The 12,040-nt window shown below is 42.9% G+C and overlaps 1 protein-coding gene across 1 annotated transcript; it reads left to right on the forward strand.

The window, feature by feature from the left end:
- Positions 1-4,014: 4,014 nt before the first annotated feature.
- Positions 4,015-8,099, forward strand: LOC122942628 (vegetative cell wall protein gp1-like). The gene is made up of 2 exons (XM_044300338.1): positions 4,015-4,147; positions 7,655-8,099. The coding sequence occupies exons 1-2, from the start codon at positions 4,066-4,068 to the stop codon at positions 7,999-8,001; spliced, it is 429 nt and encodes a 142-aa protein (XP_044156273.1). The 5' UTR covers positions 4,015-4,065; the 3' UTR covers positions 8,002-8,099.
- The last annotated feature ends 3,941 nt before the right edge of the window (positions 8,100-12,040 follow it).

The raw sequence follows: 12,040 nt of genomic DNA on the forward strand, positions 1-12,040 counted from the left end.
CTCATGTGAGTGCATTGCTATGTGAGTGCATTGCTGTGAGACTCTGAGCACGTCTTCCGGGCTGTGTGCCTGTTTAAATTGATCCAGCGTTCAGCGCTCAGTGCACAGAGTCCAGCGTCTTGGAGACTACACATCTTTACTGCTCCGTACATGTATACCACACGCTAATAACATCGGCACTACTGAGTGGTAAGAGTCTCATGGAGACAGACCAATATTGACAAATGGATTGTTATAACTTTCTGCCACACTCTTCAACTCAGGACACATAATTTCAGGAGACTACATACCAATTTTGGCATTTTATGTGATATTTCCTTTTATATTAATTTTATCTCAGTGTATTTTATTGTGTATTGTTTAGAGTAATTTATTGGCCATTTTTATGTGTGATATAATAAAATTTCAAAATAATTTTAACAGAGTATTTCCAGTGGTCCACTCTTTTTCCAGAAGGTGGTGTGCCTGCTCTTCCTTGTTACAATTTTTCATTCCATAATTGGGTGAGTGACCCAATCAGCAGTGAACCCACCGCTATCCGTTCACCTAGAGTGTTGAGCCTCCCTATTTTTTCAGTATTTTACAATTTTTAAAATATAACCTTTATTTCTTTCATTATAACGTAATACCACAGAAAACAAAAAAAGAAAGACGTAACAATTAAAAATACATATGGAGGGCTTGTGTCTTGCACTGGGGGTATCTCAGTTTATTAGTAATTCAGAGGAATCACTCTATATATCTCACTAAGGCTACATACAGGCTTCCTACTCACACCTTATTCCTATACTTAATGTCTGTAATGTCAGCCGACACCAGACACTCTTATCATCAGGTTGCATTTAGTAGCAATTCATTCTTGATACTATTCCTCTAATTGTATCTATCTGTATCATCGCTGTGGCTATGCTGCCTAAATCATTGCGCTGTTCCTCAGGCTTGTTCGGCGTCTGCAGATCACCTGACTTATGTTCTATCTTTCGCCATTCCGTAATTCTTAAAATGTATTTAGAAGCGCAGCTCCCTCGACATGTTTCATCGCAGATGCGGCGTCTTCAGGGGAATGGAGCTACTGTCAACCGTAGCTCCATTCCCCTGAAGACGCCGCATCTGCGATGAAACATGTCGAGGGAGCTGCGCTTCTAAATACATTTTAAGAATTATGGAAGGGCGAAAGATAGAACATAAGTGAGGCGATCTGCAGACGCCAAACAAGCCTGAGGGACAGCGCAATGATTTAGGCAGCATAGCCACAGCGAGGAAACAGATAGATACAATCAGAGGAATAGTATCAAGAGTGAATTGCTACTAAGTGCAACCTGATGATAGAGTGTCTGGTGTCGTCTGACATTACAGACATTAAGTATAGGAATAAGGTGTGAGTAGGAAGCCTGTATGTAGCCTTAGTGAGATATATAGAGTGATTCCTCTGAATTACTTATAAACTGAGATACCCCCAGTGCAAGACACATGCCCTCCATATGTATTTTTAATTGTTACGTCTTTATTTTTTTGTTTTCTGTGGTATTACGTTATAATGAAAGAAATAAAGGTTATATTTTAATAATAAGACCAAAAACAGGAACTGGTATATCATACCCAGGGCCGGCGTCAGCACCCGGCCCATTATTCCTTAGGGGGCCCACTCGTTTGCACGGTCCCTTTAAACATTTTGACCTACTTCACTGCTGCTGCCATCTCACAAAATCTCCTCCAGGCCTGCGAGACAGATCAGAGGAGGACTGGAGGAACGTGATCACAGTAACCCCTACTGTGATCACGTTCCTCTAGTCCTCCTCTGATCTGTCTCGCAGGCCTTGAGGAGATTCTGTGAGATGGCAGCAGCAGTGAAGTGGGTCAAAATGTTTAAAGGGACCGTGCAAACGAGTGGGCCCCCTAAGGAATAATGGGCCGGGGGCTGACGCCGGCCCTGGGTATAATATACCAGTTGCCCCCCAAAAAACTGAGGCAGGGATGTGATATACCTATAACATACTTTCTATATAGTGCAGCACAGCTGCATAAGACAGCATAGCAGCTGAGCGCTGAAACCAGGAGCAGGGCAGGAGTAGGTATGTGCGAAGCTGTGACCAGTAACATGAGGGGGCGGCAGCATGTGGGGCTAATGCAATAAATGCATCATGCATGGTGTGATGTTTTTGGGGAGGGATTCCGCCTCCACTAATAGGAGAATATTGAATTGCGCAACAAACCTCTTTGTGGGGGAATTCCTTAGACCTCCCCCTTGCCAGTATACCTTGTTCCATTATAATATATATCGATGAGGAAAAGAAATGCACAGCACGCAGTAAGGCAAATATTCCTACTAAAATGACTGAGCCTTTAGGAATATTTGCTTTACTGCTTGCTGTGCAATTCTTTACTCATCCATATACATTACATTATAGTATGTGGAACAAGGTATACAGGCGGGTGGGGAGGGGGTCTAAGAAATTCCCCCACAAAAAGGTTTGTTGCTCATTATTCTCCTATTAGTGGGGGCTCCCCAAAAACACCACACCATGTAGCAATAGTACGTGGTATTTGGTAGTACACACACAATGCATTGCAAACTCTTGTATGAGTCTGGTCTGGGGTCCTAATAATTTATTTATATTCTGTAGTTGCCCACACCCTCTACAGAAAATAAATTCTGTCCACAGACTACCTAAATGGAAACACCAAATTAGATCCTAAAATTCAGACCTTTTATATTCAGACCCCAGATTAGACCCCTAAATTAGTTTAGGCCCCAGACTAGATCCTAAATAAAATCAGAGCCCCAGACTAGACTCCTAAATTCGCAACTTAGACCAGAACCCCTAAATTAACTCTTACCCCAGTCTTCTAAATTCAGACCCCCAGACCATGTATAATACATGGTCTGGGAGTCTGAAATTAGATGACTGGGGTAAGAGTTAATGCCATGAGGGGGCCCACTGAGGCTTTTTTGCCCAGGGGCCCACATGAACCTGGATCCGGCCCTGATCACACTAGTTGCAATAAGTTGTTCCAATAGCGTTTGTCACTCTGTATTGCTGCGGTATTGCATTAGAACCGCACACAATTGGTGCACTATACGATTGCACTATGATATACTTTCTATGTTAGAAAGTATATTATTAGTATATCACACCCCTCAGTATGTCACACCTATCAATAGCACACCTATACCTGTCCTTAAAAGGACTTTTGTGGCCCTTTTAGCTAGCGTTTGGTGTCCCTAATAGTCTGTCCCTGCTCCACACAGCAACCTCTCCCTAGACTGGCAAAAGACTGAATGTAAAATGGCAGCCAGATTGGGTTTATTTATAGGGTAGGGTGTGGGCCCATATGCTGAAATGTCTCAATTGGCTGTCCTGTCCCACCTGAGGGATGTGTCATGGGTCAAAGTTCTGCACAATGCAAAAGAGTATGGCGCCGGCGGACATCACCATATGTTTGCCTATTCGACGAACCGCGAATGAGCCAAGTTCGCCACAAAATGACCGCCATGTGAACCACAAGGCCATCTCTAGATGGTACATTTCAGGATATAAGTGTAAAATGGATGGTTCTTTGTATTATACATGTATTTCCACATGACAAGGATGTCAAAAAATGGAAGAACATAATAAGCCCTTAAATAATCCAGATAAACTTGTACTTCAAACTAGTTATGTTTGTTATCATGAGTATACACAATTCTGTGTTGTATTGTCGCTCAGCAGACCACACCTCAACATTGATTAGACATCATCTAATGATCCACCCTTTAATAACAATCCATTATTTTAAGGACACAGAAACTGAATGACAGGTGAATCATGAACATCTTATTTAGAAACAGGGGGGATAATTGGGAACACCTAGGCTTAGGGGAGGTGGGAGAAAAAACACAACCCTAATGATGAATCTCAAATATCGACATTCTAGAGTTTAGTAAGGAATTCCATTCAGCGTCATCAATCCACCACATATTAGTCACAAATATGGTATAAAAGAGGATGTCATTTCAACAGCAAAGCAACACTTGGAAGAAGTTCTCTGATACATTACCTGTTCAGATACCACAACCAGAAAGTCATGTCTGGAATCAAAGGAAAACCAGCATTTAAACAGCCAAATCCTGTCCAACAAATCCTGGAGCCACAGCCTATCTGTGAAGGTAAGCAATATATTTCAGACACAGATTAAAGTTTTTGAGATGGCAGTCATATATTTACGATACCTATTTTATTCCCAAACTTCTACATGAAGTTACTAATACAGTGTTTCACGGTATAACTAAGCCCGGCACTGCAGAAAATAAAATCAAAGTACGAATAAGGTTTATTTTAGGTATTATTTCACTCACTTATATAGTACTACCCTACCCTGCTACACTTTACAGGCATTATCATTACTTGTCCCCAATGGAGCTTACGGTCTAAGTTAGTAGTCCTATCAGTACTATATGTGGGAGGAAACCCACACAAACACAGGGAGAACATACAAACTCGATGCATATGATTTTCTTGGTCAGATTTGAACCTAGGACTAGTACAGGCGGGCGTGCATGGCCATACTAGTGCCAGTTATGCTGCATGCCACATGTGCAGTTGGTACCGCTCGATCAGACTATTAGGTAGATTATCTAACTTCAGTGCCACCTCCTTGCTCCTAATGAGGTATCCGCAAAAAAGTCACAAGAAACAAGTAGTCAATGATTTTGGTTCCCTATGTGCTTATAGCTGTGCTGGGCATATGAGACAAAGTTAATATGTAACAGCATACATTGTTGTGGTACATTGGGGGATACCGACTTTCTATCTTATGCACCTTGGAATATTCAGGGCTTACAACGGATCATTGCTTTATCAGTCCCTGGTGTTTACATGCACACTGCTATGGTGCATAGGATGCTATATTCACCCTGGCAGTAAAAATCTGACTAAAATATCAACACACTGCTAGGTTGACTCACATTCTACAATTAACATTTTTTTTTGTTTTATTTTCAACTGTCTTATGCAAGCAGTGAGCAACACTAATAAGTAGACAAAAAAAAAAATAGCAGAATGGGCCTGCGCAAAGGGCATAGGAGAGGGAACAAACATTTGTAGCCCATCATTTATAAATGGCGCTACAGAATGTAATATAAGTGGCCTTTATACAATTTGGCAACTAAAAATTTGAACAGCCGAACATTTGGGACCTAAAGTAGTGCCAAAGGTCAGAGGGGTTCACAAACTTTGGTATGTCAGAACACTATAGATAATGCAATCTCCTGAAAGCTCACTGCAAAGGGGTTTGTGTACTGTGCAAGGCGAGTCCGATAAGGTTGTGCATGGAGAATAGGGAGTTAATCATCCATCCACTCAGACTCCCCCCTGCTTGCTAGTGGGGGTTTCTGACTCAGTGGGGGAGATATATCAAGACTGCTCATTCCATACACTTGTCATGATCTCCTTGCACTGGCGTGCAGGGCCGGCCTTAGGTGTTCAGGCGCCCTGTGCGAGCTAACCTTGTGGGCCCCCCCCCCTCAAAAAAATAAATAAAAAATATTGTGTGGCACAATGTAGGCTATATGTGTATAACAAACATATTTCACATGAAAACTTACAGTTACTTGGCTTGGCCCTTGGGGATCTAGGACACCACTTCCACACTTTGGCCGGGGGCTCGGTGGAGCTGATGAGGTGTGTTATCCTAATGAGAAAGATTTCATAATAAGTATTTGGAGAAGGGGCAGAGGGATAGCAGAGCAGGGAGAGGCTGGTGCTGCTACTAGGGGGTCATACCATGGGGGAGTAATAAAGTCCACAATTATGCCCCCACCTCCCCAGTAGTAATAATTCTCCTTATAATGTGACAGTGCAAAAAATACCCCCTTGTAATGCCCCCATTTCAGTTAATGTCCTCATAGTGCCCCCATAATGTGCCAGTATAAAATACCCCTATATAGTGCCCCTAGTAAATGACCCCATAGTGCTCCACACCCTCCTTCCTCCTAGTGCCCCCCATAATGTACTAGTATAAAATGCTCCAGTAGATGCCCTCAGTGTCCCCCATAATTTGCAAGTATAAAATACACCTTCTTAGTGCCCCCCGTAGATGACCCCATAGTACTCCTCTCCCCCCTTCCCCATAGTACCCACCATGTGTCCCAGTATAAAATTGTACTGTACAGAGAGCCCATATAAAATATCCCTTCTTTGTGGCCTCAGTAGATGCCCCTATAGTGCCCCCAATCATGTGCCAGTATTAACAGCCCCCCCTGTGCCAGTAATAATAGCCCCCTATGCCAGTAATAGCAGCCCCCCTGTGCCAGTAATAGCAGCCCCCCTGTGCCAGTAATAACAGCCCCCAGTAATAACAGCCCCCAGTAATAAGAGCCCCTCTGTGCCAGTAATAACAGCCCCCAGTAATAACAGCCCCTCTGTGCCAGTAATAACAGCCCCCAGTAATAACAGCCCCCAGTAATAAGAGCCCCTCTGTGCCAGTAATAACAGCCCCCAGTAATAAGAGCCCCTCTGTGCCAGTAATAACAGCCCCCAGTAATAACAGCCCCCAGTAATAAGAGCCCCTCTGTGCCAGTAATAACAGCCCCCAGTAATAAGAGCCCCTCTGTGCCAGTAATAACAGCCCCCAGTAATAAGAGACCCTCTGTGTCAGTAATAACAGCCCCCAGTAATAACAGCCCCTCTGTGCCAGTAATAACAGCCCCCGCCAGTAATAACAGCCCCCCCTTTGCCAGTAATAACAAACAGCCCCCCTTTGCCAGTCAGCAATAACAGCCCCCGCCAGTAAAAGTATTGTACATAATAAAAAAAAATCCAAAAAACACATACTTACCTCCATGTCAGTGATGCGATGCAGGCCTCTTCTGGCCTGTGTCCCACGCTGTATGGCTCAGGCGGCGCGATGACGTTATCGCGCCGCCTGCGCCGGCCTCTGATAGGCTGCCGGCCTAGTGCCTGCAGCCTATCAGAGGAAGGGAAAGGGACACGCCTCTCCCTCCCCTACTGCAGCACAGGCAGGCATCTGTATCTCCCTGTGCCCAGCCGCCGCCGCCAGCTCGCTCGCTGCCGCATATTACACTGCGAGCTGTCGGCCGCCCGGCGCCCCTGTTGCTATGGCGCCCTGTGCGGCCGCACAGCCCGCACACCCCAAAGGCCGGCCCTGCTGGCGTGAGATGCGCATCTCTGCCCTGCCGTGCGCCAGAAATTGTAGCTGGCATAGACTTCAGCTATAATTTCTGCCATTATCTGGTGAAAGTTACAGTAAATGCGTCGGGTGGTACATAGCCATGCCCCTTTTCACTATGGCACAGCCCTTTTATATGCACTTCAGAAAAGTGCTGAGAACATCAAAAAGGTGCAAATTATGGTGTACACATGGCGTGCGCCATAACCAGCAACTTTTTTACACATAGTGGCGTAAGGAGCTTAATGAATGTCCCTCACAGTCGGAGTGTAGTGGCTACTACAATTCCCATCTTTACTTTTACTCCTATCTTCTCCGCCTTCCCACTTGGTTCTTGCAGAAATTCTAAGAATAAACAAAGAAAAGTTAACAGTGCTCCTCAAATATATTGTATAATCCCAAATTACTCCTCTAGGTGGCTATAACGGTCAATAAGTCATGCATGAGCTTTCAGTATTTACTTACAACAATCATTTTACTTTTACAGATATAGTCACTCCGAAGCATCCTGCTCCTTGTCCTGTGCCTGTGACACCACAGCCTTGTGCACCCGTGCAAGTTACTCCACAACCTCCTGCTCCTGTGCCTGTGACACCACAGCCTTGTGCACCTGTGCAAGTTACTCCACAACCTCCTGCTCCTGTGCCTGTGGCACCACAGCCTTGTGCACCTGTGCAAGTTACTCCACAACCTCCTGCTCCTGTGCCTGTGACACCACAGCCTTGTGCACCTGTGCAAGTTACTCCACAACCTCCTGCTCCTGTGCCTGTGGCACCACAGCCTTGTGCGCCTGAACCCACTGTTAACCAGGGGAAGAAAGGATGCAAAAAGTAAAGTGAATGTCTCAGATGAAGATGGGGTTTCCTCTACCACTATACACCCTACTGCAAAAGAATTGTTAATTTAATTTAAATTATTTTGTTTCTGTTAGATATGACTTGAAACATTAAATTAAAGTCATAAGCAGCATAACTGTGTATTCTTGACAACAGGATATAAAAATTGCCACAATTCAAATGTAACCTAGAAAACGGAGATGATATGCATGTATGCCTATCGTATCTAACGAGCATTTGTCACCATAATTAATCCTATTAAACCAGACCAGCTAATGGCTGGACATAAAATCTTGTGCAAGTACAGGCGGCAGTATCATCGACTTGTGTGCAGTGAAGATCTCAGTGGGGATGACAGATCTGAGATCCTCACTGTGCCGACACATGTTTGGAATTTCAGGGCTAGACATCGTAGTAGTAAGGATGCCTTGCCCTATCAGTCTTACTGGGAGGGGAATGGCAACAGGGAGAGATAGAGGTTAAGCTGTGCTCCAAGGAACTGGTCCAGCCCCTCAGTGCTCCAAGCACCTAATTTACATATACAGTGGATATAAAAAGTCTACACACCCCTGTTAAAATGTCAGGTTTCTGTGCTGCAAAAAAAATGAGACAAAGATAAATCATTTCAGAACTTTTTCCACCTTTAATATGACCTATAAACTGTACAACTCAATTGAAAGACAAACTGAAATCTTTTAGGTGGAGGGAAGAAAACAAAAAAAAAAATAATAATGTGGTTGCATAAGTGGGGATGTAGTTGTGTTTAGAATTAAGCAATCACATTCAAAATCATGTTAAATCGGAGTCAGCATACACCTGCCACTATCTAAAGTGCCTCTGATTATCTGATTATCCCCAAAAAATGTTCAGCTGCTCTAGTTGGTCTTTCCTGATATTTTCTTAGTCGCATTCCACAGCAAAAGCCATGGTCCACATAGAGCTTCCAAAGCATCAGAGGGACCTCATTGTTAAAAGGTATCAGTCAGGAGAAGGGTACAAAAGAATTTCCAAGGCATTAGATATACCATGGAACATAGTGAAGACAGTCATCATCAAGTGGAGAAAATATGGCACAATAGTGACATTACCACGAACTGGACGTCCCTCCAAAATTGATGAAAAGACGAGAAGAAAACTGGTCTGGGAGGCTACCAAGAGGCCTACTTCAACATTATAGGAGCTGCAGGAATATCTGGTAAGTACTGGCTGTGTGATACATGTGACAACAAACTCCTGTATTCTTCATATGTCTGGGCTATGGGGCAGAGTGGCAAGACGAAAGCCTTTTCTTACGAAGAAGAACATCCAAGCCAGGCTACATTTTGCAAAAAGACATCTGAAGTCTCCCAGAAGCGTGTGGGCAAAGGTGTTATGGTCGGATGAAACCAAGGTTGAACTTTTTGGCCATAATTTCAAAAGATATGTTTGGCGCAAAAACAACACTGCACATCACTAAAAGAACACCATACCCACAGGGACGCATGGTGGTCGCAGCATCATGCTTTGGGGCTTTATTTCTTCCGCTGGAACTGGGGACTTAGTTAAGCTAGAGGGAATTATGAACAGTTCCAAATACCAGTGAATATTGGCACAAAACCTTCAGGCTTCTGCTAGAAAGCTGAACATGAAGAGGAACTTCATTTTGAAGCATGACAACGACCCAAAGCATACATCCAAATCAACAAAGTAATGGATTCACCAGAAGAAGATTAAAGTTTTGGAATGGCCCAGCCAGAGCCCAGACCTAAATCCGATTGAAAATCTGGGGGTGATCTGAAGAGGGTTGTGCACAGGAGATGCCCTCGGAATCTGACAGATTTGGAGTGTTTTTGCCAAGAAGAGTGGGCAAATCTTGCCAAGTCAAATGTGCCATGCTGATAGACTCATAGCCAAAAGACTGAGTGCTGTAATAAAAATCAAAAGGTGCTTCAACAAAGTATTAGTTTAAGGGAGTGCACACTTATACAACCATACTATTTTTTATTTATTTTTTATTATATTTTTTCTTCCTTCTACCTAAAAGATTTCAGTTTGTTTTTCAATTGAGTTGTATAGTTTATAGGTCACATTTAAAGGTGGAAAAAGTTCTGAAATGATTTATCTTTGTCTTATTTTTTTTTACATCATTGACATTTTAACAGGGGTGTGTAGACTTTTTATATCCACTGTATCTGAAAGTGTTTCTTTATATCAGTAATATCGATTGCGTAGAAAAAAGGATCCTTTTACTCTCCATGTTGAATCCTACTAGCCATTGCTAAGGGTTTTCCTAACAGCACAGTGCTGTATTAGGGAGACAAGGTGTGCTGGTAGCGGATGGACATGTGCCAGCACTGCTCCTTCATACAGTAGATGGGCCAATACAGTTATTATGGATTAAATATGTATTAATATATAAATAAATATCTTTACTTTCTTCCTGCTAAGTGATCAGTGTGCCCAGCACTGTCAGTGAGCTCTCCCCCATACTCCCAGTGCGCTGTGTGATTAAACATCTGCAAGGAGCGATGCATGTTTAAGCGCTAAGCGCTCACTACAGGCAATGCAGAGAGGCAGGGGGAAGCTGTTCTACTTTACATATAACTGTCCCTATGTACAGTAAAATAGCTTCCCCCTGCTATAGTTACAGTTTAAAGGGAACCTGTCACCAGTTTTATGATGTTCTAACTAAGGGCAACATAAATAAGTGACTGATTCTCTTAGCAAAATGCTGGGTCACTTTCTTTAATTGACCCAGTCAATCTGCCAACATCTTGTATTGAAAAGCTCCAGCTGATAATGATGAGTCATAAATATTTATGAGCTCCTGACTCTCTCCGCCCACCTGCTGCTGAATGACAGTTTGTTTCCATATGAATCAGCAGCAGGTGGGTAGGGGAGTGGCTATAGCTCTGAATTACAAAATAGTAGTTAATTATTGTATATAATTAGTTAGATTATAATCAAATATCCACATGACAGGTTCCCTTTAAATATGAAAAAAAAAATAATTATAAACCTGAAACATTGCAAAAATAATGAAGCACAAATCAGTAACAGAAGAAAAAAAACCATCCAATAGTAAACTACAAAAGTATTGGGACACATACACATACCTACAGGAGTTTTTATGATATCCCATTCTAAATCCATACACATTAATATGGAGTTGGCTCTTTGTTGCAGATAAAACAGCTCACACTCTTCTGGAAAGACTTTCTACAAGAATGTGTAGGTGGGAATTTTTGCCCATTTATCCAGAAAAGCAATTGTAAGGGCAGGCATTGATGTTGGACGAGAGGGCTGTGCTCACAGTTTCCTTTAGAGTTCACCCCAAAGGTGTTCAATAGGGTTGAGGTCAGGGAACAATTCTAGCTAGTTAAGTTCTTCAACTCTAAAATGATCTAACCATGTCTTTATGGATCTTGCTTTATTCACTGGGGCACAGTCATGCTGGAACAGAAAAGGGCTGTTCCCACAAAGTTGGGAGCATAAAATTGTCCAAAATGTCTTGGTATGCTGAAGCATTTTCCCTTCACTGGAGATAGAGAGTCTAGCCCAATCTCTAAAAAACCACACCATAGCATTATCCCTCCCCTACCAAACTTTACAGTTGGCATAATGCAGTCCGTCGTCCATGTTTCTATAAAGTGTGTTGTGGTTTATACCATTCCACGTGACGCTTGGCAGGCTGAGTGGCTGAGCTGCTAAAGATCCTAAAAGCTTCCACTTTGCAGTAATTCCACTCACAGTTGATTGTGGAATATCTAGTAGAGAAGAAACTTCATGTACTAAATTGTTGCTACTAACATAAGGCCGAAAAAAGACATTTGTCCATCCAGTTCGGCCTGTCATCCTGCAAGTTGATCCAGAGGAAGGCAAAAAAAAAACTGTGAGGTAGAAGCCAATTTCCCCCACTTAAGGGGGGTAAAATTCCTTCCCGACTCCAATCAGGCAATCAGAATAAATCCCTGGATCAACGATCTCTCTCTAGTAGCTATAGCCTGTAATATTATTAAGCTCCAGAAACACATCCAGGCCCCTCTTGAATTCCTTTA

Source organism: Bufo gargarizans, chromosome 6 (assembly GCF_014858855.1).
Source record: "Bufo gargarizans isolate SCDJY-AF-19 chromosome 6, ASM1485885v1, whole genome shotgun sequence".
NCBI lineage: Eukaryota > Metazoa > Chordata > Amphibia > Anura > Bufonidae > Bufo > Bufo gargarizans.